Source organism: Anser cygnoides, chromosome 23 (assembly GCF_040182565.1).
Source record: "Anser cygnoides isolate HZ-2024a breed goose chromosome 23, Taihu_goose_T2T_genome, whole genome shotgun sequence".
Taxonomy (NCBI): Eukaryota; Metazoa; Chordata; class Aves; order Anseriformes; family Anatidae; genus Anser; species Anser cygnoides.
This window is the reverse complement of record NC_089895.1, coordinates 936,888-962,799: the sequence shown is the minus strand read 5'-3', so window position 1 is coordinate 962,799 and position 25,912 is coordinate 936,888. Positions and strand designations below refer to the sequence as shown.

Below are 25,912 nucleotides of genomic sequence, written 5' to 3'. Positions count from 1 at the left end.
ACGAGTTTGGCTGATAACAGCCTTTATGGATGGGCTGTAGGTTTTCTGAAGGGTTTAACCAAAGCTGCACAACACTATGCAATTATCAGCAATGCTATTCTTTGAGATTTAAGCATAGAGGCTTAGCAGAAGATGTACTTCATGCTTAGGTTTCTGAGATGAAGACCAGGTAGGTGTCTGAACGTGGAAAGTTTGCGGCAGTCATCTAATTGTCTTCTTTAGCCCTAATGTATAAGCCTGCAGAGATCATACCAGGGCAATGACTCATGCAGTTAAATAACTGGCTGCACTCAGAAAGTGATGTCAAAAGGTGGAGGAATGCAGAAAAGGAAAGGCAGCAAAGGAATGTTGACCGTTGAGCCAGAAATATTGATCCTTTGATGGAGGAGTTGGTTCTGCGGTGACTAATTGTAACTGAAATGTTTCCGTACGGTCTGGGGAGCATGGTACCAACGTGATGACTAATTAAAGCAAACTTACCCTGAGAGACGAGGGAAAAACTGGAAAGATGTTTGTTTTACAGGACGGGCCGCTTCTCAACCAGAGCAAGGGGACCAAGCAGCTACAGCTTTTGTTCTTCCAGCTTTGCTAAATATATCGCTGCCTTCTGACTGCGCTGAGTCCCTGGTCTGACTGCAGCGGGGAAATTGTAGAGCAGAAGGGGGTAGGTGCAGGATTTCTACACACACACACACACACCCCACGCAGAGGTGGAAGGCAGTTGCAGAGCTGAACTTTCCGAGGTCCGGAGCATTCTCGTCGTGCCGCAACTTGCGGCGCAGTTGGCGTAAACACCGGTGCCAGCCAGCGGGCCCGGGCCCTTTCATCCGCAGCCCTGCCTCCCGGCACCGCGCTCGCGCTGCCTCCCGTGCCAAGCGGGCTGGGCACGGCCAGCTTCTCCCTGCGCGACCCAGCGTGCCTGGAAGGATGCGCTGCTGGCGGCTCAACGCCCAGCTCGGCAGGGCGCTGCTGGGAGCACCGCTGAACATGCAAGTGAAGAGGCTGTAAGGCTGGGGTCGCGTTCGAAGGAGGCAGGGAGCTCTTCTGCACCGTCTCGTGGTGCTGGGGACTCTGTTTGTGGTGCTGCACCTCCTGCCCTGAGCCGAAGCTAAGGAAGCACGGGAGCTCCGTCAGGCTGGCGCCATCAGTAGCTGGTGGGGCCGTGTTGTGGGGCAGTTCTGAAGCCGTGATGGCTCGACAACGGTTAGCAGCAAAGCTGCGGCGCTATTTTCAGCTGGGAGCCGTGTAGCAATGGGAGTTCAACTGCCAGCTGACTTTTCCCCTCTCTCTGATGGGGAATCTGACCTCTGAACTTGACTCCCATATGTATAGGTTACTGTATTTGATGTACTTGACGTTTAGAAAGTCAATGCCCTCTAATTATCACAAAGGGCATGTGTTTTGCATTCAGGTTTCCCTTCCCAGTTATAGTCCATTGATCTTTATTTTGGTTATCTCACGCTCTGGGTGAAAAATCTGTGATGCTTTGTTCGTGGCTGTTGTGCAGCACAGAGGGAAAACAGGAGTGTGTTCAAAATAAGCTGCCTTTGCAGTCTGTTTGCGTATCGGTGTCTTCAAACATCAGAAATATTTATTCTTTTTTCCAGTTACAAAAGCATGCCGTCTCTGCAGTACTGAAACTCTGGGACACGCTGAATTTGACTGGAACCTAAGTCCTTTAAAAAAATAAAAATCCATCCCAGGGTTTCAGCTCCTCCTTGCTTTCCACCCAACAAAGAGCTGAAAGCACCGCGGATGCACATCTTCCTCCCTGGGTTTGTTCTGCACCCTGAAAGGCTGGTATCAAACCGGAGTTTTCAGTTGTGCCTGCGTTAATTACTTTTTCTCAACCTAATCTGTCTTCCTTGGCTTCAGAAGCTTTGAATGGCTTGCTAAGAAGAAGCAGGAAGGCAAAGTTTAAATTATTTTGGTCTAGGATTAAAATACATGCCGTGCGGACGTCATGGTGCCTGTCTGGCTGGCCGGTTTTTTAAATCCAAATAGAGCAGAGGAATGTTGCCACCTCCCCTCAAAATAATAAATGAGCTGCACCGTGTGTGAAAGCAGGAGTTGCCAAGGCTTTGGCGTGGGGAGGAGGTAAGAGGCTCTCGACCTGTCACGATGAGGTAGCGATCAGATTTCTAAGGAAGCAGTAAGCTCTCAAGAAACGTTGAGCAGAACCCCCCCAGAAGCACGGTGTTGCTTTGCACCGGTTGTGAATTGCACGTGCTTTGGGAGCGGCGCACTGCCTGGTACCCTCACCTTCCCGAGCCGTAGCAGCCTGCGAGGGGTCGTACCGTGCACAACTGGTACCAGGGCTGGTCCTGGGGAGTGGGTGAGGCTACAGACATGCCTTTGCTCATTACTCCCGGTCCCGCTCGTTATTCCTTCCTCGTTATTCCCGGTTCTGCTCCCCGGCAGACGTGCTGGGGGGTCATGCAAACTTCCTCCGCCTGTTTCGGTGCCAAGGCAGGCCAGCTTGCATCCCAATCCAGGTACCTCCTGAAGCCCGCGCAGTTACTGCGCCACTATTTACATTGCTCAACGTATCCCCCACCCCAAAGGCAGCTCCGCAGGTATTTTGCGTGGCGTAGGTGTGTATTATACAGCTGGGCGAGATGTGGTTTGAGATGAAGCCTTCAGCTGCAGGTACGGACCCCGTGTGGATGCACGTGCGGGGTTGCTGGGCGGTCCCGCGCTGCCCTCGCATGTCCCCCGGCCCCGCTGTGTGGCCAGCTCCGTGCCCCGGCCTTCCCAGCAAGAGCCAAGGGCGAGGGCGGCCGGCTCCTCGGCGGGCTCTCAGCAGGGGAAGCAGGCGGTCTGGCTCCCCCAGCCCAGACGCTCTCTCAGTTGTTCCGTGGTGGTACGAGCTCCCCTGGAGCAGTCCCGTGTCCTGTCGGCTCAGCTAACCCAAATCTATTTTTATTTTGTAACTCGTGGAGCTGGTGCACAGCCACGTACAGCAAGTGGTGTTGAGACGGAGGAGGAGAGACGCAGCTCGCACCCCTGCCCTCAGCTTTGACTTCAGCACGGAATGATGCTGGCTGTCGGAGCTGCTGCGCTCGTGCGCTGAGCTTACAGGCACGCAGCGAACTTGAATTTCTCTTTTACATTTCTCTTTTCAAATTCCCTTCCTAGCTAGAGCCCTGCCCTCCCCGTGCTGCTGATTTTGCAGCCTGCCTTGTGCTGGTTATTTATGGTGTCGCAGGGTCCTGTGTGCGGACACCCGCCCTGGAGGGGCTTCTGCGTGCCCCGGCGTGCTTCTCCACGTCAGACCCGGGGGTCATGCACTGCCCCGCACCGGGGGCTGCCTGCCTGAACTTCGCCTTTTCCTTTCGCTCTGCGCCGCTGTGCGATATATCGCTTGTCATGGTGAGGGCGATGGTTCCTGCTCCCTCCAAGCCCCAGCTGATGCCCTTCAGCTTTCCCGGAGCGTAAAACCCCGCGTCTTTCTCCTGCACCCTGGTGTACGTGCGCACGGGAGAGTCACTGCGGTTCCCCCCCTGCTTGACTTGATAGCAAGCGCGTGAGGAATCGCTGTGCAGGCACTGTTTGTGTTGAGAGGGCAAACGGTGGGGTTTGGGGCTTTGCTGAAGGCTCTTGTGTGTGAGGTTGGGCTTTGCTGGGAAACGCGTTGGTTCTGAGCGGGATTCAGGCAGCGAATCCTCTTTGCAACGAGTGTCAGTGGGGATGCGGTCCCGTTTTGGGAGGGATTTGGGTACTTTACCCTCATCTGAACACATCCAAGCAGGTGGGTGCCCAGGTCGGAGGCATGCTGCTTCCCTGGCATAGCAGGGCTCGTGCTGAGGGATCGCAGGAAGGATTTCGTGTTTTGGGACCATCCATCTGTGTGCTGCTGAGTTTGTGGTGACTGGGGGCTGTTAAATATGCCCCGGGAGATGCTGTGACCAGCAGAGCAGCTCCCTGCAAGGTAGATCCGGCCTTCAGCAGCAAACTTGTCCTTGCTGCCAAAGCTGTGTGCTTTCCTTTCCAGAGCTCTGCAGGAAAAAAGGGGAAGACTTTTTGAGAAAACGCAAGAATTGAGATTTTCAGGCCGTGTCAGGTCAAGGGAGGATTGAATTTCTAAAAGCGGAATGCAGCCGAGGCATGTACCTGTTGCTATCGCCCCTCTTTTCAGGCCAGAGGATTGGCAGGTTACAACGCCTGTGCCGGAATTGCCCGTGGAAATTTAATCCTTGCAAACTTAGAGTCAGGGTGCGCGTGTCCGTCAGAGCCACCGCCGGAGGACGAGCTCCTTCTCCCTGCGCCACCGTCTGCGCGAGGCGGCCCCGGCGGGGTCCCAGGGCCCTGCCCGCGAGCGGTGGGGGAGCCCCGAAGAGCCGCGGGCGTCCCGCGGTGCGGGGCTCGGCCCTGACAGGCAGGGGGGTGCTGTGTGAATTCGGCGGGGCTGGGGCTGGCTCTGAGGGGAGATAGACCAGGAACTGGGAAGCGCCGCTCGTATCCTCAGCGCCTCTCGCGTTAATCGCAGTGGTTTGACTTTCTGAACGCGTTTGCATCGTGCTGGCGTGCTCACACGCATCCTCCGAGGCAGATGAGCTGCACCATCCGTGTCTGCTCTGTGTATGTTTAATTTAGGGCTTGTCAGAGGTGCCTGGGTATCACAAGCTGGCTCAGCACAGTGATTATTTTTTTGCTGCTGAGTTCGGCTTTGAGCCAAAAGCTCTCTCTTCCCTAGGTATCTCTGAGGGGTTGTGTCAAGTGTTGTGTTCCCTCCCCGCTGCCCTTCGTGCTGCCTGATCCTGGCACCTAAGAAGCAAAGGGGATGCTCGTGTGAGATGCCTGCGTTTCAGTGGCACTTAGTTGTGATGAGATAAGGAGAAATGCTGTCAGCTTTGGAAAAAAGAATAAGCCACCAAGTGTAGGTGTACAGGACTGTCACTTAGTAAAATTTGACAGCCCTACAAGCGATGTGAAATAGCTTAGAAAAGGTAAGCATGCTGAAAGCGTTAATCGTGGCTAATCTAATTAGCTGTAAGCTTCTAAGGCAGCTTTCTTTGCACTTTCAGGAGCAGGTCTGCTTGAGGGGATAATCGTCTTAGAAGGTTCTTGCTGGAGGTTTACACCGGTCGGGGATACTCCTGAGCTAGCCCGTGGTTTTGGGGTTGCTGTAGCCTGTTTGCTTTTCTCCTGTCTGAATCCCCGGACCGGGGGGGGAGAAAATCTTTTTCACCCAACCCATGAAGACGGGAGAAGGACGGACTAATGGTGGGTTTCCTTTCCCCTAGGCGCGTGTTACTATGACGCCAACCAGTCGATGTACGTGTTCGGAGGCTGCACGCAGAGCAGCTGCAACGCTGCCTTCAACGACCTCTGGAGACTCGACCTCAACAGCAAGGAGTGGATCCGGCCCCTGGCATCAGGTGAGGGGCAGCGCCCGGCCGCCTTCCCTAGCCCTTCTCCAGCTGCCCTGCTGCCAAAGCCCTCGTCAGATCTTATCTGCAGGGCTGAGGGGTCCCAGTCCGTGTTTCCCCGCGTGTTTTATCATTGAATGGTTTTCAGGTCACGTCCTTTTTGTGACAGTCTGGGTGTCCTCTTGCCTGCAGCAGTGTGCGGTGAGGCAGGCTGAGTTGTTTCTGGTTTCCCTCTTTCTCTGGAGAAGGTGTTCAGTGCTGGTTCATGCCACGTGGGATGAGTGACACTTAACTGCCGTCACGAGGGGCTGTGCCAGTAAGTGGTGTTGTCCCAGAGCTGCGATTTTTGAGTACCTTCGGTAGTTGCCACTTAGGTATTTTGAGGAGTGGATGAGGCATGCCCATGCTGGCTACCCACAGCACCCAGGAAAGCGTGGGAAAACAGGTATGTTCCTGCAGTCCTGCTCTGAGCGGAGCAGGAAAAGGCCACAAATGGTTTCCCACACGGGCTTTGAACTCCAAATGTCACACACAAGATGCATGTTTTTCATATATTGCTGAATTTGACTAACATAACTTTGACAAAAGCAGAAGAATTGGGGGAAGCTCGGGGCGGGGGGGGAGGGAGTATAAAACTGGCCATTTTGGCAAAAGCTTTACATTTAACGAAGAGAGGGAAGAACAAAAGGAAAAGGAGCTCAGCACCCATCAGGCGTTCCTTGCTGAGTTGTCTGCTTGGGTGCAGACTCCTCCTGCCCCTGCTTCGTGTGCTGTAAGTATTGCGCCTCCAGTATTGAAGATTACTCAATCATTGTTTAAAGATGTGTTTTCCTGTCTAACCATTTTTTTTATTATGAAGTCCTGTGAAATCAAGATGTCCTGCGTACTGGTGTTACTGGAGAACTGGTCAGATGTAACTCGAAATGTTAATGCACAGCTTGGTGCTCGGTATGAGGTGTTGGTGGGATATAAGTCTACACAGGCTTTAAACATTTCAATTTGATTTTTGAGTCTGCACGTCCAGCGTATTATGTCTGCAGGTGAGAACTAAGCAGGCTCGGACTTAAAATGGAGGAAGAAAATAAACCACAGTGCATGCTTGTGGAAACTGGCTCTTGCTCTTCCTCCTTCCGTGCCGCAGCGCTCGCCTGCTCCTCTCCCTCTGCTCAGGGTGGAGGAGAGGCCATGGGTAGCATAAACAGGATACTGGGCTGTGCAGACCTCTGGGCTGACCCGGGACGACTATTCTTGCAGCCCAGTGAGTTCTTCCGTCGGATTGAATGTGGGGCATGACTCGCAGTTAGCGCTCGCACCGCGTTAATGAACCCAGCCGCCGGCACCCAGCTCTGCGTCTCAGTCACTCCGTTGGTATTTCACAAAGTAGGATTCCCACTGCCTTACTAACAAATAGCGCTGTTAAAAGAACAAGTCCTGTGGGAATATGTGTCAGAGTTAAGTCCCATGGGAAGATCCCCCGAGGAAATATTTCTGCATGCTGTCATGAGCGCATGGAGCAAGATCAGATCGCAACTGAAACTTCAGGCAGTCTCACCGAACAGAGAGCGCTCTTGTTCGTCGGTCTTCAGAGAAGATGAGTCACCCGCGCTTGTGCCGGTGGTGGTTTCTTGCACATAGCTCCTTTTTGGTGCCCTAACCAGAGTGTTGGCACCCGCTGCCTGGGAAAGAATAGTGGCTGGAGGGGGCAAAAGCAGAGAGCTTTGAAACTTGGAGTCAGATGTAAATAACGCAGGAGGGATCTTAAAAGAAGAGCTGACGTTGATTGATTAACGCCTGCTCCAGCACGGGGTGTGTGCGAGCTAATTGCTCGTGGAGGTTGAGGGAGGAATTCCCACCCCGTTGCTGCAGGTCGCGGGCTCTGCGCTCCGTGGGGTAGGTCTGTCCCCGGGGTGCAACAGTGGCTTCTCCACCAGGCCACTTGTGGCTCGGAGAGGTGTCACCGTGCACGGTGGCCTGTGCCCTTAACCAGGGAGCCCTGGAGCAGGAGCGTGGCGCCGGGGCTGTGCTAAAGGCCTTGGACCCTGCCCAGGGCCGTGGCTCCAGTGAGCTGGAGCAGCTTCGTCCCTGCCCCTCTCGGGGCTTTGCCAGGAGAAAGCTTTTTGTTGTTGTTGTTGTTGTTGTTCTCCATACCTGCTGTTTTCATTTGGGTTTTCTTACTTGCGGGCATCAGATGAAATGACATCAGAGCTGGGTAATTCATCCCCACCGTGAGCTGCCGCACTGAACCCAGGAGTAAATATTTAGCCTTCAAAGAAATAATGGGCCCATGTTTCTTTAGTCTCGGAGACGGAGGAGGCAGGTAATTGCTTCAAAAAACCCTAATTTTTGAGGTTTCAAAGTGCTTTTTGCTTAGATCTACAACAATGGCATTGACTTTTTACTTATTAGACTGGAGCAGAACAAGAGAGTTAGTGCCCAGCTTTTATGTAGCGCTTTTTGCTGGTCGGGTGTAACGCTTTCCAAAGGTGGGTGGGCAGCAGCATCTCTATTTTAGGAACGTGAGCAGGAATGCCTGTAAACTCCTCTCCCTCAAGCTCTTCTGGCCACTCGGAGTTACTTTCCACCTCCTTCACTCCCACACGCAAATCCTGCTCGAGCAGGAGGGAGCGTAGGGAGGGATAATGGATGGCCTTTGTATGTGGGAGCCCTGCAGGGGAGTTACCGATGGAGACAGGCACACAAGGGTGCGCAGAGGCAGCGCAGCCCTCGGTGCGGTGTGCGTGGATGTGGGCAAGGCTGGCCGCAGCCTGAGGGCTCCGTGTGTGCCTCTCGAGGGCAAGAAACGTGCAGCAGGGGCTGCCCGGCCGCGGAGGAGAGGTGCTCGTGCGCCCTCAGCGCCTGCTGCTGGGATGTAAAATTCGTCGTTCCCGGCTGCAGAGGAGTTGGAGCGTGCACAGGAACTCCCAGCGTTTCCTACGCAGGGCAGTGACACCGTCTCGCGCTGACTCGCGAGTGCACGACGGCAGCCACGGCGTCGTCCTTGGGTCAGGGGCCCCCCAGGCAGGTGCTGTTCTCCGTGAGCGCTTTCCTCCAGCGTCGGGGATGCTTTCTTTGCCTTTATTTGCGTAGTTAATCCGGGCTCTTCTTTGATTTTTGGCCCCTCTGCGCAGAGGCGAACCTGATCGAGGACTGGAGGTGGTTTAAGCTGGAGTTTGTTTATCCAGCTGGAGGCAAGGGTTAGTCTCAACTCCTCTGCAGCTCAAGCCACAGCACGCTGCTCTTGCAGCAAGGGCACAGGCATGACTTTGGTGTCGGTAGTCCTCTGGTGCTCCCTGAAAACGAGTTCTCGTGCAGCTGAAACAGCTGTGGAAGAAACCAAAAGCTGCTTAAAACGGAGACGTCACACGCCTGGCGTAATGGGTCAGTGCAGGAGCTGCGCAGACTCCTGCGGTGAGGGCTTTGGCACAGGGCTGCTGGCATGTGGAGGTGGCCAACCCAGGGCTCAGCCCCGCGCTGGCGGCAGGGACGACTTGCCCTGTTCCCTTCCAGGTCTGTGAAACGCTCTTGCTTGGGATCCCTTCCATCTCTGTGCCCTGCGATCCGTGTGGCAGCTCCTGGGAGAGGCTGCCTCAGCCACCAGCGCGGACCCAGGCCCTTCAACGCCATCGTCCACTCGGTGTTTCACGTTCATGTCACCCTCGGGCCGCTGTGGGTAATTTATAGGCAGAATGGAGACCGTATCCCCAGGCAGCTGTCTTTCTGGCTTGCCCGCGCTATTTCAGGCTCCTGAAGCAACTGTGTGTTCCTGCAGCCTTTCTCCCTTCCTGTATTTGTTGGGTTGTGTTCCTCAGGAGCCCTGCACCACTTGGCCTCTGTCTGCCAGAGCCGTGCACCGAGCTGGGAAGTACCTTTTTCAAATCGGAGAGAAAAACGCCAATAGCTTTGCCTGTGCTCCCAGAGGCTAAATGGGCAGAGGTGGAAAGCTTTTTTTTTTTTTAAATATCAGGGTCTTGTACCGTGCTTATAAAATAAGGAATGACAACACAAAGACCAGGTCTTTGCAGGGAGAGGAGTGCTAGCCGAAACCATGAAGTCTGCATCCTCCCTGCTCGGTCTCTGTTGCCACCCTGGGCCGAGTACCATCCCCTCCTTTGCTGCCATCGTCCCTCCAGCTGCAGGAGAAGGCGAGAGAGCCCCAGGAGTCGCAGTGCCCACCCTCAAGCACCGTGGTTTCCCACTGCTCCGCTATCGGAGCAGCTCCACAGACTCGCGGCTCAGCTCTTCCTGTTTGCTGCACGGAGCCTTGCCATGCAGCAGCCCGCGTCCGCCCTTCCGGCAGGAGGGCAGAGCTTCCCAGCGCTCGTTTCCTGGTGCTTTTGTCTCCCTGCAACGAGGCCGCCTTAGCTTTCGCTGGGGAGATGGGAGCACTTCTCACCTCTCTCAAGATTTCAGGCTTAAAACAGGCTGGCAGGCGATGCTCGGTGGGTAGATGCTCTGATCCTCTCCGTTTTCTAGACATTGGCAGTGCCAGGGCGCAGCGACTGGTTCGTCCTCCCTGCCTCTTGCTGCTCCAGCCCAAACGAGCAGGCAGCTTCAGCACCAAGTCTGTACCGAAAGCGTTTGGGGTAGCCTTAATGTGACACAGTAAGTGTGCAAAAACCTCTCCCGCATCTGTTGCTCCAGCCCTGCTCTTTCCCCAGGCCCCGCTCCGTACCGCTTCAGCACTGCCGGTTTCTGGCCCCTGTTTCGACGGAGAGTTTGGAGCTCGGGTTTCCCCTCGTGAGCTGAGGGGAAGGTGCCTTTGATGGTGTTGTGTCAACAGAAGGAGCAGACGAAAGGAGGGAGGAGAGACTGCTGTCACCTGTCCAAGGAGGCAGTATCAGATGTGGTCCCGGTGCGGTGGGAGGCTCTCTTGGCTGCAGCATGAGAGCACCAGGAGCCCGCCCGCTGCGTGCAGCGCAAACAGAGCGCTTTGCCCTTGACGAGGCTGTCCAAAAACCTTGCCCCGAGCACAAAGCCCTGTTTTTGTAATCTCCTTTTGGAAAACAGTGGCAAGTTTTCAAAACACTCGGTGAAGTTTCATAACGACGGTGCTGATATGGGGCGAGCTTCCTTTTTCGGGGCCTCCTGGGTGCTTTGTGGAGCTGAGCAGAGATGGCCTGGTCCCCGCGGCGATGGCCTGGGCCCTGCCGGGACGGGGCACAGGGAGGTGGTGCAGCCAAAAGCCAGCAGGCACGGCGGGAGCAGCCCTCTGAACCTGCACGTCGGTGTACGTAGCGCTCAGGGCTGCGGGACGGTCCGAGGGAGCAGTGGCATTTCTGAAGAACAACCAGTCGTTTGAACGATGGAAACAGTCGCACGTCTGGATGGGTTTAGAAGCCGCTGTGTCTGAGGATCTCCTGAGATCGTGCGGATTGTTCAGCCGCTGTCCTTGACTGCGCTGCATCTTTTTTTTCTGTAGCGGTCCCTGCTGAGGCTTGTTACTGAAATACTCTGCTCTGACCCTGTATTGCGATGCTCCTGTTCCCATTGCAGAGCGACTTGCCTTGGATCAACGCCGCGAACAATCTAAGGCATGTCCTTGCTTTGGGAAAAAAAAGGGGGGGGGCGGGGGGACGGCAACATCCTGATCTGACCAGTGCAGGAGTCTCTAAAGCAGTGCCTCCCAGTCCGTGCGCTGCTGCTGGTCCCGAGACACCAGAACGTAGCCTGTGAGGTGCTCCTGAGCAAAACAGACACGTTCCCATGTGTGCAAGGAAGGAAACGAGGAGAGGCGATTTTGAAAATAAACTTTCAAAATTTAGCCCAACTTGCTTCCATTTACAGCCAGATACCCTTGAGGGGAAGGCTGCGAAATGATCTTTGTGTACGTGTGCATTTCTAAACTTAGTGCAGCGTCGAGCAGCCTTTTTAATTGGAGGCACACCTAACTTTTTAATAAAAACTTGGGATCACCTTGAGCGCACTAAAGCCATGTCATAGCTCCTGGCCTCCTGGGAATCAAAAGAAGTGAAAATCTGATACCTGGCACAGAATAGTGTCTCTAATTACGACTGCAGCCACTGGCTTCAGGTGTCTAATGCTTCAAAGTAGAGCAGGTTAATGAAACCCATGGAAATTCCTCGCCATATGTGCAGTGTCTTTCTGGATGAAAATGGCAGGGGATAGACCTGAATAAAGAGTGCTGTTGTAGCACTGAACCCAGCCTGGAAAAGAGGAAGACGCTTTGTCCAGGTGACTTTTCCAGATCTGGTTTGTTTCTTCCTTATTCCCCTTTGGGTTTAGTAGTTATAGGTCCTGTTCCTGCCTTTGCAGACTAAAACTTTCCACGTTATCCCAAGTCTCTGTCCTTCCTGACTTTGGCACCGCAACCGAATGCTGTGTGAGCCCTCCAGCCTGGAAAGCCTTGACCCCAGTGGAAATTCTGCTTTAATTCTCGTGGGTCTGCAGTGCTGCCGACTGTGGGACTGGAGCGTGCTTATCTCGTAGCTAATTACTGCCCTTTTGAAATGGAACCGCGAGCTTCTCAGCTTTGTGACCGTTTCGATGCCTGTGTCTGTACAGGTACAGTCAGTGGCGCTGCTGCCATTTGCAGCACTCGTCACGTTCATGGCATCCTTCAGGGCGGGCACTGTCACAGCACAGGCTGCTTGGAACTGCTTTTTCCAATTAAATGTATTGAGCTTTTTCCCTCTTTGGGCTCGCAGATTTACCAGCAAAGGGGAGCGCAGGCGCTCGTCTGTCGGGCTGGGAGTGCCGAGGAGCACCGGGGCGGAGAGCCTTTTGAGAATGCTCCGCTGCAGCCTGGAAATAGGAGGCAAAGTACATCTTCTGAAGGGAAATCTGGCTGACAGTGCACACAGAAATGCTTCAGAGAGCAGCACGCTGTAGTTATGCAGGCATCTGCTGTTCCCAGGGGCTTTGGGAGTGAAAACTGCAGTTGGGCAACATCTACAGCAATTTCTGGTGCAAAACGCATCGTTGCAGGGAGCGCGCAGGCAGACGGGCTTGCTGCGTTTGAAAACAGCAAGCTACACCCTTCTCTGCAAAGGCAGCAACGTCCTTGCACGTGGAGTTTAACTTCATTGCTGCCCCTCCAGAGAGCAAGCCCAGAGCTTGTTTGGCCAGCTCCGAGCTGCAGCTCCGTGAAGCTCAGGTATTTCTTGGTGCCTCTTGGTCCCTGGGTTAGTCTGTGCGAGGCAGACAGGATGCTAATTTGTTTCTTTCTTCACTTGGGTGGTTTTGAAAAACGTCTCTAATGAAACTTGTGTTATTAAATATGAAATGTTTCAAGGCCAAGAGAAGAACTGGCAGGTGTAAGTGTTCTTCTTGTTGATTTCTTTTTTTCCCAAAGCTGTGACGAATCCATCTGCTGCCGCCTCATTGGGAACGTATTGCTTGTGCGCGGAGGGCTGGTTTCCAGGACATTAATCCATCACTGCTCAGGTTCAGTAGGATCGCTCTGCGTTGGTGATCAGATGCTTAATCTGCGCGGGTTTTGGTTTACAACACACATCTGTCCTCCCTTTGATTTGCCAGGCCCCGTCCTCCATTCCCGCGGCCTCTTCCGCTGTTTGTGTTTAACGTCTGAAAGTGGATTTTTGATCCGTTTTCTCCTGAGAAATTTTGCAGGGATCTGTCCTGCACATGCATTCACCGAACCAGGCAGGAAGAGCCCAAAGCCTGCTGCCCCCTTCCCTGCATTTTGTACGGCTCTTGGACGTGTTCTGCCTGTGTACCAAAGAGAGCTTGCTTTGGGAGAGCAGTCGTTAAATAAATGCTTCAGAGGCAAAGCCTTGGGCTCTGTAGTTGGTCGGCAGAATGGGAAATGGGTGTGGTCTACCTGTACCAGGGTTAAGAAGGGAAAATATCTGTGCCACCTCTTCAGCGTTGTGCATGCACGCGGCTGCAGCGCAGATGGGGGGGAGCAGCTGGAAACCTGCTCACGCAGCGTGTTTCGGAACAGAGCTTTAACCTGCAGCTCTAAAACGTGCGCTCGTCTGAGAGCAGCTGTGCTTCTTGTCCCCACCTCCCTCGCGGGGAAGGGGATGGGATTTCATTCGGTGCTGGTGCTGCTCCGTGTCCAACACCGGCTCGCTGGGCACCCCGCTCCCTCCGTCCCCGCTGGCGCCTGGCTGCAGGCTGCCCCTGGCCCACCTGCGTCTCCTTTGGGATCTGATCAGCGTGCGCAGGCTGGGTTCCCAGAGCGCTTCCGTGCGCTGCAGTTACGGGAACAACACCATAATTGCCACGGAGTTCTTGAAATCACCCCATAATCTCCTTCCTACATCCACCTTATGGCTTGAGGATGGGGGCAGAGCCTGTTTGGAAGTCACAGTCAGGGTCCCGTCCTCGTCTTGTTCGCAGGGCTGCCGCTGCCGTCGCTTCTCCGTCGTTGTTACGTGCAGCGGTGCAGGAATGCGGTGCCGGAGGCAGGCGCTCTGAAGGAGCTGGGAACGGGCCCAGGGCTCGGGGCTGGCTCGCGTCGCCCGTGCAGGCGCTGCCTCTGCCCGAGGGGGTGCTGAGCTCGCTCGTGGCGGATCTCGCCCTGGTGTCAGACCCTCACCACGCGGCATAAAGCTGGCTTTACGTCAGCAGGCCGGAACGCCGGGCGGTTTCTGCCTTCCTGTTCCTGCTCTCAGTGTGCTGCATCCATCCTGCCATCGCTGGACGTTCAGCAAGTTGCCGTCTGCGTGCACAGCTTGGGAAAGCAGTCCCTGCCGTGGGAAGCGCGCTGCTCGGAGTGACAGCCAGCCTGCGTCCGTCAGCGCGCCTGCTCCGGTGTCAGCTCTGCGGGGAAATCTGCTTTGCCCTCTTGATGCCCTCTTGTCGTGTCCCTGACAGCTTGGCCTGACGCGGTAGGAATAAATGGTGTTCTGCAGGTTGGGGGCTTTCACAGGGGGAAAACGGGTGGAGGAGCATGGGAGAGAAGCGGTTCAAAGGGAGATGGATGTTGTAAGCAAGTCTGGTTCTCCTCTCGCCTTGGTACTGGCCCAGGGATTTGAGGTTCTCTTGAAGGCCCTGAACTGCACGGGAAGGGCTGAGCAGCTGCATGCTGGTGCAGAAGTGGAGTCAGGCGGAGGAGATCCCAAGCATCTGCTCCTCCCCGTGGAGCACAGGGCTAGGTTTCAGTCTGTCATATGCCAGATCTTTCATTGAGATCTCAGACGTGGAGGGCCTGGGGCTCCCCGCAGGCTGCAGCCAAGGCAGTCCTGGCAGCGCCTGGGTGTGCCCCAGCAAGGAGCCCTCCAGGAGATGGTTTTTCCTTGCCCGTCCCGGCTCCGCTCCATAGCTCGCTGGCTGCCCCCCCTTCTTGCTTGTGTCCGGAATAAGATACCCTCTAGAAACATTTTGCAGGGAGGAGCCCTTTTGTTTTGGTCCTTGGCTGATCTGCACGCCCCTGGCTGACTGAAATGTGGATGCAGACGAGGAAGGAGCCCCCAGACCCCTCCAACACACCGCCCGCGGGGCAGCGAGGCCGCTCCCGATGCCCTGGGAGCCGCACGGTGCCGCGAGGACAGCCGAAGCTGGGGGTCTACTCGTTCCCTCCCTCGGTCCTTCCTTGTATTCAGTTTCTTATCTTTTATCTCTGGGAGCACTCGCTCGTTTTTTTCCCCAGAAGCACAGGCCAGAAAACAGACCCCTCTGAGGGCATTGTCGGCGCGGGTCTGGCGTAAAGGCTTGAAAAACAGTTTGTTGCTTTAACCTCGTCGGATTTAGATTCTGAGAGACGAGGTCCCCGGGCGCAGATCCCTCCAGACGTGAGCGGAGGAATTTTTCCCACTACTTCCTTCATCAGCCTCCAGGGCCCGCGCAGGGAATTTTTAGCCCCCGTTTTCCCCGAGCGGTGCCCAGAGGTAGCCCCGCGCAGGGACGGGGCGGGGGCTATCGAGGGACGCGCGCTGCGTGCCGCTTTGCAGCACCGCGGGTTATACGCTCTCATTTTGAGTGTGACCCTGGGCCGCCTGAAAATATTGCTGACGAGCATGGCGTACCAAACCGGGGAAAAATATTTGTCGCCCTGTTGGTAAATAAGACGACCGTGATCTGCAAAAATAGGTTCCTGATGCTAGGAGACCTTATATAGACAAATGGGTAGGCAGGCCGTGTTAATGGTGCTGGCCACCCAGTAGCTGCCAAGGAGTTTGGGAGCTTCTGAGTGCCTCATATGTCTGAGATTTGGGTGAAATTTGGAGCACGTGCTGTTGAAATGTTGCATATAAATCTCCATTTAGAAATACTCATTCCACCGCTTGTGAAAGCAAGCGCTTGGAGAGGGATTTGCTTTTTAATGGCCTCGAAAGCACAAGCCTGTAATTTTTCAAACTGGTATTTCCATAAGCAGAAGTTAAGGCTGATTCTGGAAGAGTTTTTTTGCTACACAGGTATTCAGGATGTTAACACACTAGGTAAAAGCTGTGACAGCTTCTGTGCAGGGGACTTTTTCCTGATTCTTGATTTCACAGAACTGCAGAGAATTTCGTTTCTGCGGGATGTCTGCTCGCCCGAATGTGGTTGACTTGAGCCAAGGTATCTGAAAGCTGGTGGGAGGCTGTGAGAGCAGCCAAGGCACTTGTGAAATCTCGTTTTCTTCTCTCTTCTGGAAAGAAGGTTTAAAAATGCCAACAGGTGCACCGGCCACACGTAGCGGCGCTCAGCGCGGCGCCGTCTCTGATAGAAACAAAGCATTGCGCAGGAAGAAAGCTGAGAGCCTGAACCTGCTCCTTCTGAAGGTTGGTGCCGAAATCGGGGGCGCTGCCCTTGCAGGCGGTGCGGGAGGTACGGGGCCGTGGCAGAGCCTCCGGCCGGGCGCAGCCGCCCCGCTCGTCCTGCACGCGGTTCTTCCGTCCTCTCCCCAGCTCTGCTGCACGGCGCTCCCCCCTAGGTAACAGGCACAGCTCCGTTTGGGGCTTTTATTTCAAAGCCCTGCTACCTGGATGGATTTACGACAAGGTAAATAAATCCTGTCGGCTGGGAAGGAGCTCGGAGGAGACTCGGGGAAGGTCCTGCCTGCGAGGCTTCGGGCAGGCTGTGCTGACACCTATCGGCAAGAGCTCCTCGCAGGGCACCCACGCGGCTGGGCTCGAGGCTTGGCTGCTCCTAGCTGCTGCGCCTGTGCCTTGATGGCCCCGTCCACGAGGTCACGTAGGTAATATTCAAGATTGAACGTGCAATATTGACTTTCTGGGGTGTACAGTCGCTGGTACGAGGTGCTTTCAGACAGAGAACTCGAAATGCTCATGCCTCATAACCCGATTCTACATCTTTCACAAAAATGCGTGCTTTGAAAAACCTCTTCTTAAATCCGGTAGGCACGTGGGATGACAAAGCACTAGATCATGCTTGTCTGCAGTCCAAAGGTGAATATTTATTCCTTGCATGAAATATTTAGCAAGTTTGGCATTAAGCGCTGGAATTACTGGAACAAGGGAGAAAAGCGCGCTCCTCGTGTGAACAAAGCACGGTGCAGACAACGATGGCTTTTGGAGGTCAGCCTGAAAACAAAAACTGGGGAGACAGCGTGCACGGGAGGCGCAGGTGAAAAGGGAGATGCAAAGAGGTGGGCTGAGCGCTGTTTCGTGTGTCGTCTGGGGACTTGCAGTAGGCACACCATAACTGTGCAGGTGCCTTCTCTCCCTACCCACTGCGGTCATGCTCGGGTGCAGCGCACCGGAGGAGAGGCAGGTCAGGACCCAAGGGCCGGGTTTTCAGTAAGTACTCGCATTTTCTTTGCAGCCACAGTTCTGAAATGAGCATAGCCCGGCTCTTCCTGACGCTGAGCTGTTTGTGCTTGTTTGGGGAGGCTTTTCTGACTGCGCACACAGGATGCTCCTTAAAGGAGAGGGCTGGTTGAGGTTTTTTAGCCTCTTGGTAGCTGTAACCTCACCAAATTGCACAGCAGCCATTTCCTGAAACACCAGTAATTTTGTGTGGGGCTGGAAGGGGTTCTCAGACCTCTGAAATTGCCCTGCCATGTCCCTCCCGTTGTGGCAGTGGAACGGGAGCTAACTGGGAGCGTGACTTGAGTGAAAAGTGTGGAGCTCAGCACAGACCGAGCACGCTCCTCTGCAAACCCACACATACTTCAGTCCCTTCCCTACAATTACTCTGTTATTACCACATCGTAGTCTGATACAGCAATTTCCATTCCTCCGTTTGCCTCCTTGAGGGAAGACGAGTAGCAGGAGCTGATCAGCCCTTTCTCTCTTTGACGGCTGAGCTCTTTAATTAGCAGCAGAGCTGTTTTGTGTAGGATGTCGGACTGTTACTCAAATCACCTGAAAGTCTGCAGGGTACAGTATCACTGAGGTGGGGGAAAAACACGTAATAAAACAGAGAAAGGTGGATAGCTAGTTGTCATTCTGATTCCACCCACCTAGAGAGAAAGGGAGCTTGCAACAGCAATACCGTTTACGGCACGGCCAGCTTTGCATTTCCCAAAACCCGGTGAGGTTGCAAAGAGGATGGGGGTGACCTCACCGTGAGCAGCACTCGGCACCTGGGAGTGACGCTGCCGGTGACAGCGCCGTGAGAAATGTTCCCAGCCGGGATAGGCACCAACAAAACCCCTCCTGCACCGTCGTGTGCTGGGCACGGTGCAGAAATTGCAGCAGAAATTGCACGGTGCAGAAATTGCATCCTTGTTTTCAGCTATTAAGAGATAAGGGGCAAAGCCCCAGGGCGTTCTGGCACCCTTATCTCGTTGCCGTTTGCCCAACACCGCCGTTGCTGTGTAAGGACATTTCTGACTAACGCTAGCAAAGGGTGACTCAGTGATCCTGTTGCACAGGGTTCACAGGGCACTGCCTCTCCTTTCAAACAGCGTTGTGGACACTAAAGTTGGGCTGCGTGAGAATTTCCGGGCCAAAAAGATGACTGTGACATTGCAAAAGCCTGGAGGTGACTGATGGGGTTTTCTGACTTCTGCCTGCCCGGGAAAGGCTGCGGGACGCTGGGCCTTCAATTCAACGCCCCGAGCCTTTGCTGGTGTCGGGTGGGAATTCAACACCGAGAGCGCAGCCAAAACTTTGCTGCGTGACAGCTGCCCTAAGCCTCAAGGGGGGGGTAGGTTCTGTACCCTGGATTTTATATTCTTGCAGGGAACCTCTGCTCGGTCTGCAGAGGTGCGCAGATTTCTTCCCCCCACGCTAACTGAGCAGCGCTCTGCAGGCAGCAGACACGTGTGCCTGCAGAGGCTTTGATTGAGGCAGGCTGCGCCTGTCGGGAAGGCGACTCAGATCCTGTTCAGTTTTTCTTGAACTCTACAAAGCTCTGCGAAGCTGAAGTCCTCTCTGTGGCATAGATCTCTTTTCTCATTTAATGCTTCCTGGCAAAAGAAAGGAATTTTTTTTGAACCCAGATTGGAGGGAACACTAAGTCACATGTGGCTTTGGTAAGGGAAAATGATACTTTCCTGGCTCTTAAAAGCCTTAAGGTTTAGCAGCCCCAGTCAAAGCCGGTCTTGAAAACGTCCGTAATCCCGGTGCCTCGTTTTGAACGTCTCAGGACAAAAACAGGTGAATGTCAGATGCTGGATCCGGGGCAGCTGAGTGCTGTGTTACAGCGAGTCCCGAGTGCTGTGGTTTGACTTCTGGAGAGAGCCAGTGTGAGGTGTGCCACCGCGATGCCCCCTTTTCTCATCGGGGTGCTCCGTTGGCATCTCCCAGTTGTGGTGCTGGGGCTGGGATTGCCTGGGGTGCTGCTCCTCTGCCCGTAGGCTCCTCGTTGTCTCGCTCAGCACACCGCTGGGGGAAAAGCTTTCGGGCAGATTTGCCGACTACCACGGAAAAATCCAGGCTGAACCGTGAAGCCAAGGGATTTTTTCCTTCTCTGGTTTCCCTTCCCATAGAGGGAGAAAGATTTGGGGATTTCATGCTGTCAGACGAGTTTCAGGATACGCTGAGCAAGGCAAAACGCGACCTTCCCGGCGGCAGGACGAAGCCGCTCCGCACGAGCGTGGTCGGGGTTGTGCCTCGGCCGCGGTAGATAACGCGCCGGGGGCGGATGAGGTTTCCAGATTAGGGCTCACCATTTGGTTCCTTTAAGTCTGCTGGCCTGAAAATTGGGCTAGTGAACCCAGACCGAGCGCTGCCCGCCGGGAGGCTGCAACCCCGACAAGCCGTCGGGGAGAGCAGGAGCTCCCCGAGGGAGCTGCACGCCCGAGCGGTGCGAGCGCGGTGAGCGCAGGCGCCCTTCCAGCCCCGCTGCCCCTCGTTCCCGCCGGGGACCTGGCAGCCGGGCGGCCTCTGCTTCTCCCCTTCTAGAGAGGAATTTGCCTGTGACCGATTCTTTGCAGTTCTCTGTAAGCACAGCACAAACTCCTCGGAGCAAAAGCCTGCACAGCGTTTCGTTCTGCTGCAGCCGTTACGCTGAAACACCGTGACTTTGCAGAGCTGCAAAAAGCTCGGGAAACGCCAGGTTCCTGGCAGAGGTCGCCTTCCGTATCTGGCTGCTGGAGCCCAGCATCCCTCCGGCTCTTTCCCTGGGAGTAATACATTCCGCTGATAATGTCCCTGCAAGATTAAGTGCATCCGTGTAATGGGATGTAATTTGTTGAACAAATGCAGCTTGCTGGCGGGGCGAGGCCAGCTTCCAGAGGAGGGTTTTTCCACGTTCCCGGGGCTGTGGCCACGCTGCCCGTGGCGCTGGTGCGGGCGGCAGCTGCGAGCCCCCCGAGCCTGCCCTGGGCCTGCTCCCGGCTTTCTGCGCGGGCCGTGGGCGGCTTTGGAACCTGGGGCTTGGCTTCCTTCGCAGCGCAGTGCCCTGGCTGCCGGACGAGCTTGCTTTAATTTCTCAGCTTGCCCTTTGAAATTGGAAACCGGGCTGTGGGCCTGTGTTTGTTTATCCCGTCGCTGCTTGGAAAGTGAATCAGCTCGGGATGACTGCAGTCGGCTCGCTGGAGCCCGTCAAGAAGAGCATCCTCTTGCTGGAGCCAGGGCTGCTGGAGAAATCCGTCAGGCCGGGCAGCTACGGCCCCCAGCCATCGTTGGTAGCACTCCTCTAATCTGTCCAGAAAGCCGAGTCTGCCCAAATAAAATTCCCACAAACTTTATCTCCCTCGTGCCACCCGAGAGCTCCTTCCATGTCTTACCCTCACCCCTGAGCTGGTGCGAACACCTGGCTTCACTCCGTCTCCTCTCCTGCAGCGTTTCCCCATTTGGTGCTGCTCTGAACCAATTCTTTCATCTGTGCAGTCCCGTCACATCAGGCACCCGGCAGCTTTTCCCTGCGTTTTTATTTTTGTCTTTTAAGCTCCGCTTGATGTTTGTTACGTGCCCTCTTTTTGGGGTTGCTCGGGGCTGTGCCTGACTTAGGTAAAAGGCTGGTCTGGAAATTCGTGTTAGCGTGCCCCTGGAGTGAGGTTTTTCTTTTGTGGCTGCTGATCTCTGCGCGTGCTGCTCCGGTGGCATTAGAGGGCTGAATAAATGGGCTTTAAAAAATGCTTATAAGGACATATCATAAATAGGTAGCGTTCAGAGCTCGTGTCAGAAGCGATCAGAGGCTGGCGTTTCTCTTCCACACGTCCACGGAAGCCAGAGATCTTTTTTGTTTGTTTGTTTTTGAAAAGTATGTATCTGCTTTGTGAGCCAGGAAAATCCATCAGCTGGAAAAAATAGCTCGACTGGCTTTTAACTCCTCATCTCCACCGAATAAACAGCGTCAGCTGAAGGGAGATGTTCCCTCTGTGCTCAGAAGTAGTTAATTGTGCTGCACCCTCTGCGTGCTTGGATTCTTATCCCCAAGGAAAGATAATCTGATACTGGGCTCGATGGTGTTACCGGGGCGCGGAGCTTGGAAACGCGTTTTGTGCTCAGCAGGGAAGAGCCCGCTGCGCCTCTCCGCAGCATCCACCGAAGAGGCCGTTGGAGCGGGTGCAGTTAGCAAGCGATGCCCTCCTGCAGGCGCTGCCGTACTTCGGACCACGGCAAGGCACAGAAGCCGTTTCATTTCACAGAAGCCGTTTCGTTTGCAAGTGTAATAGCAGAGCGCTCGGAGCAGTTGGTGACAGCCCCAAGAGGAGGAAGCCCTCCTGTCGGATACGTCGCTGCCAGCCTTTGAACCGCCGCGCGGCCGGCCTCTGAAGCTCGGACTTTGAGCGAGTGGCTGCGGGGCCCAGGGAAGTGGAGCCGTGTCCCTTTGATGTTGCTGGTGCCGTACCTGTCTCCGCGCTCCGCATACTTGAGACCTGAAGTCACAAAGGCTGCGGCCGCCTCTGCCGCCACCACCACCTCCTCCCCCTCCTCCTCCTCCTCCACCCCCTCCTCCTCCTCCTCGCTGCCTTGCCCCGTGCCGCTGCACCCCTCGAGGTGCTCCTGCCCCTCCTGGGCTTGGTGGGAAGGTGGCAGCGAGTTGGAATGGAGCTGTGCTCAGACACCAACTTCTACCAAAGCTGCTTTTGTATCACTTTAAACCTCAAGCTACAAGCCTCGGGTTTGAGCACCGTCCGCTGTTGCTACAAAGCTAAGCGGGGTTTACTGGAGCCCCCCGACAGCTGCTCGGGCAGTTCTGTTTGCAGTCAGTGCCCGTGCGTGGTCACGTTGCAAACATTTTTATCCTGCCATCGCTTTTGTGCATCGCCTGCGTACGCACGAGGCTGCTGTTAGCTCCGGGCTCGCTGGCAGCAGCACCCAGCAGCTCCTGCGTGCCTTAGAGATAAGGCAGCGGTGTTCATGCTCCAGTGTTCCTTCCCCAGGTTTCAGCCACCCTGGTGCACGTTTCTGGCTGAACACAAGATCAACGCAGTTAAGGCACCTGTATAGGACAGGCATTCAGCACAGCCGCCTTGCAGAGAGCCACCTCGCGCTGCGACATTTGCCCCGTTTCTGCGCGCTCCACCCGTGGAGCAGAGCTCGGGGCTGGCCCCAGGACATGGCTCCGGAGCCGGGGCAGGCGCCGCCCCGCAGTGCCTGCCCCTTTGAAGCCCTGTGCATGCCGCGGCCGTCTGGTCGCCGCGCGGGAAGAGGCTGCGAGAGGCCAGCTCTTCCTTTGGCTTGTGAAATCGAGATTTTTCCTGCCTAGCAGAACGAAACTCTGCCTTCATTTACACCCGCACAGCGTCCAATAATAGGCCAAGCTTCCTGAAAAACCAGGGCTAGCCTCTGCCTGGGGCTGTTTACATGGTTGTTGTTGGCTCCTTTGGGAACCATCTCGGTGTCTGAGGCAGGGGCTGCCCTTCAGGTTGCAGCAGGAGGAAGGCGGCATTTCTCACTGCCCGGCAGCCCGAGCACGGCGCTGGGCTGTCCCCCTGACCCCAGCCCGACCTGCACGGGGACGATTCTAGCCAAGCCGTCTGTTTAAGGCCAACTCCTGTCCCAGTTTAAAACCAGCACTTTTTGCATCGCACTGGTGTCCCTGCTGCAGACAGACCCACGCACCGGCCCGCTGCGTGCCCCCGTGCTGTCTTGTGATGTCCTGGGCGGATAAGCAGAGTGGTGGGTAAGGGAATACGCAGCCAGCCAGCTTATTCTCTCCAAGTCAGGTAGAAACTTTTCTGGCAATCAGCTTGCCATGCCAAGCCTGGGAGAGCGACTTTCAGGCTCTGCCAAGGAAATACTTGGGTTGGAAACCTGCTGGTGTGGATTAATGAATTGCACACAGCCAGGAAAACTGGAAGTCTGGAATTTGGCTGGGAACAAAAAGTAACCAAACATGACCCTCTCTTGGCACCTCAGTCTTTAAGGAGATGTTGGGTACGGTCCTGGCCACGCTGCATACCTGCCCTAGCAAAACAATTGTTTCCCGAACAGCTTTATTCCCCTCTTCCCCCATAACTGCAGCACCCGAGAGCAGCACCAAAACCTACTTTGTCCCCAGAGAAAGGTGGCAGCAAAGCCCCTGAGCCTCTTTTGTGCTTGCCTGGGGGTTGCTTTTTGGCTTGGCTTTTACCACCCACCACCTGGAACCCATCACAATCGAATCGCTTTTCTCAGCTGCAGCATCTTAAAATAGCTGCTCTGGTTTCTTTTAAAAATAGTCTCGGTTCTGCATGTCATTACCTGCTAAAAATGCTTCTCCCGGTCCTATTAGGACATCAGAGAAGAGCAGTCGCTTTGTTATCTCAGCCTTTTGGAGAGGGTGCCGGTGCTCCTACAGCCACGTGCGCAGCCTTGCCCTTGGGTTGCCCCTGGTCCCGCGCGTCCCTGGTTTGGGTGACGCTTTCAGGTGACATACTCAGGGTCAGCTGAAAGCGTGCCTGCAGAAGGGGAGGAACCTGCTTGCTGTGATGGCCACGGGAAGGGGGATGCTCGTGTCTGCCCACTTCAACATCTGAGGCTGCAGCGAGGTGGTAACACAGCTCCTCTGGCTGCTGGAGCAGGCGGGGGCTGTATTTTTGCAGTGGGACCGCGGCTGCTTTTCTGACAGCTTCAAAGGGATCAGGCCCTTTGAGAGCTGCCCCTGAGAAGAGGCTTTTCACTTGAAGTCGCTCCTGCCCTGAGCTAGCCAAGGGCCACCCGAGTGAGAGATCCATCATCGGAGAGATGCGGGGCACGGACTGCAGGCAGGGCGCTCGCAGCACACCGGCGGTGGGTCGAGAGGTGAGATCAGTGCCTGGGAAAACCCTCGGGATGTGCCTTCAGAGCACAGGGCGTCGCAACAGCAGGAGGCCGCGTCTCGCTTTTGCACGCGGCGGTCCTGCTCGGGAGGTGCCTGGCCTGAGCAAAGCCTTCCAAGCCTCCGGCCGGATGGGCGAAAGTCCCTCGATAATTTTTGGAGGAGCGCTGCCTTGTGCGAACTCGGGGAGGGGCTGATAACTCCCGCGGCAAAGCGCTCTGGGTTTCGCTGTGCCGCTTTGAGAAAACGGGATTGGGTTTCTGCTGCCGCCTCGGAGCTCCCAAGCGATCTGCCACGAGCAGCGCCGGATGTGTTAGAATTAGTATTCATTCTCACTCCGTCCTTGGGGAGAAGTTAGTAGGTATTTGGAGGTAATTATTGCTTTTATTCAGTGCTAAAGCAATAATTTAAAGGGATATGTTAGAAAGCTAGTAATTTCCTGCCAGTGACTGACAGATGTTTTGCCATACATGAAATGTGCTTTCAGGCTCCTACTAATTACAATGACACAAATTGGCAGTAGTTTTCTTCCCAGGCTCCCAACTCTAATTTTGCCTTCTTTGCTGCTTTTTTTCAAAGGTGGAGCCTCCACGTCGCCTCACTTTGGTAAAATTCCTGAAGGGTTTGATGCCTGTGTTCAAGCGTGGCTTCCTAACCGTCCCTTTTTCCGTCCCTGCCCAGGTTCGTACCCCTCTCCCAAGGCTGGCGCCACGCTGGTGGTCTACAAGGACCTGCTCGTGCTGTTCGGTGGGTGGACGCGGCCGAGCCCTTACCCTCTGCACCAGCCGGAGAGGTTCTTCGATGAAATCCACACGTACTCGCCCTCCAAAAACTGGTAAGAGAACCTCTGGATTCGAAGCACGGGCTTTGAGCCCTGGAAAAAGTGTCTGCGGCGCAGCTGGAGAGCTGCCCGAGGTGTCTCCGGAGGCCCGCCGGGACTGGCTGGGAGGGACAGGGGAGCTGCGCGCGTTCGTGGGTGCCAAGGTGTGGCTGAGCCCGGCGTGTCCGCGAGGCTCCCTTTCAAACAAAAAGAAGGCAAGGCATCGCTGCTCGGGCCCGGAGACTCGCACGCACTGCTGTCTGACACCTCTTGGGTGGTGCTCGCTTCCGTGTTGCTCTGGACTTGGACCGAAAGCCTGCCAGCACCACCCCGGTGCTCTTTGGAACATCTTCGGGGCGGGCGGAAATCTGGGTGCGAATATTCCCAGCGCGTAACTCGTCTGGCTGCGAGCTTGAGGTCTGCCTGAGGAAAGTAAGGGAGAAAGCCTTAGCTCCTGGAGGTTTCACTTTTTGGTGGTGATCCGAAATACAGGGGACAGGCGATAAAGCAGGTGTCTGTGTGCTGTTGTAGAAAACTTTCTGCCTCTGCAGCTCCAGCAGCGAGCGAGGAGGTGGCAGGAATTTTCCCTTCAAACAGCATCCAGCTGATTTTAGACCACGCTTTCTCACTGATGCTTGTGTGAGAAAGGAGCAAATGCTGTATCAAAGCAGCGAAGGTTCTTGCTCCTCTTTCATTGAGAACTTTTAATCATCAAAAGTGTCAATTATCCGATGCACTTCTGGGCAGTGTCGTTAGAACGCTGTAATTAAACTGCGTTGGAAATAATTCAGGGCAAACTTAATTGAAAGGGGCGATATTTCCAACTTGGCCTTGTGACTTTGTCATGTTTTAAAAATGTTGAGCACATTAGTATTTCTAATTAGTTTCGTTATTATTTGGATCTTTGTCGGTTTTCCCTGAGGTTTTCCTCTGTAATGCTTTCTCGAGGACTTTGCTGGCCCGTGGGATTTTTCATTTTGCCATTCATCCAGGACCATCCTTTCTGACCCGGTGCTGAATGTCTTCTTCCCTTTTCCCCCAGGTGGAACTGCATCGTGACCACCCATGGCCCCCCTCCCATGGCAGGACACTCCTCCTGTGTCATCGAAGACAAAATGATCGTCTTCGGAGGCTCACTGGGATCTCGGCAAATGTAAGCGTGGAGTGAAGGTGTCTGACGAGTTCTCCTGCGAGCAAGGAGTGTGTTGTG

The 25,912-nt window shown here is 55.0% G+C and overlaps 1 protein-coding gene across 4 annotated transcripts in view; it reads left to right on the top strand.

Moving 5' to 3' along the window:
- FBXO42 (F-box protein 42) overlaps positions 1-25,912 on the top strand; it is a 50,995-nt gene that overhangs the window by 19,099 nt on the left and 5,984 nt on the right. For 3 of the 4 annotated variants that reach the window (XM_066982123.1, XM_066982124.1, XM_066982121.1), the window contains exons 4-6: positions 5,247-5,381; positions 24,564-24,717; positions 25,745-25,855. In XM_066982123.1, coding sequence (XP_066838224.1) covers positions 5,247-5,381; positions 24,564-24,717; positions 25,745-25,855 — 400 coding nt within the window. The remainder of the gene's footprint in view (positions 1-5,246; positions 5,382-24,563; positions 24,718-25,744; positions 25,856-25,912) is intronic. The other variant, XM_066982122.1, reaches the window with a different exon arrangement.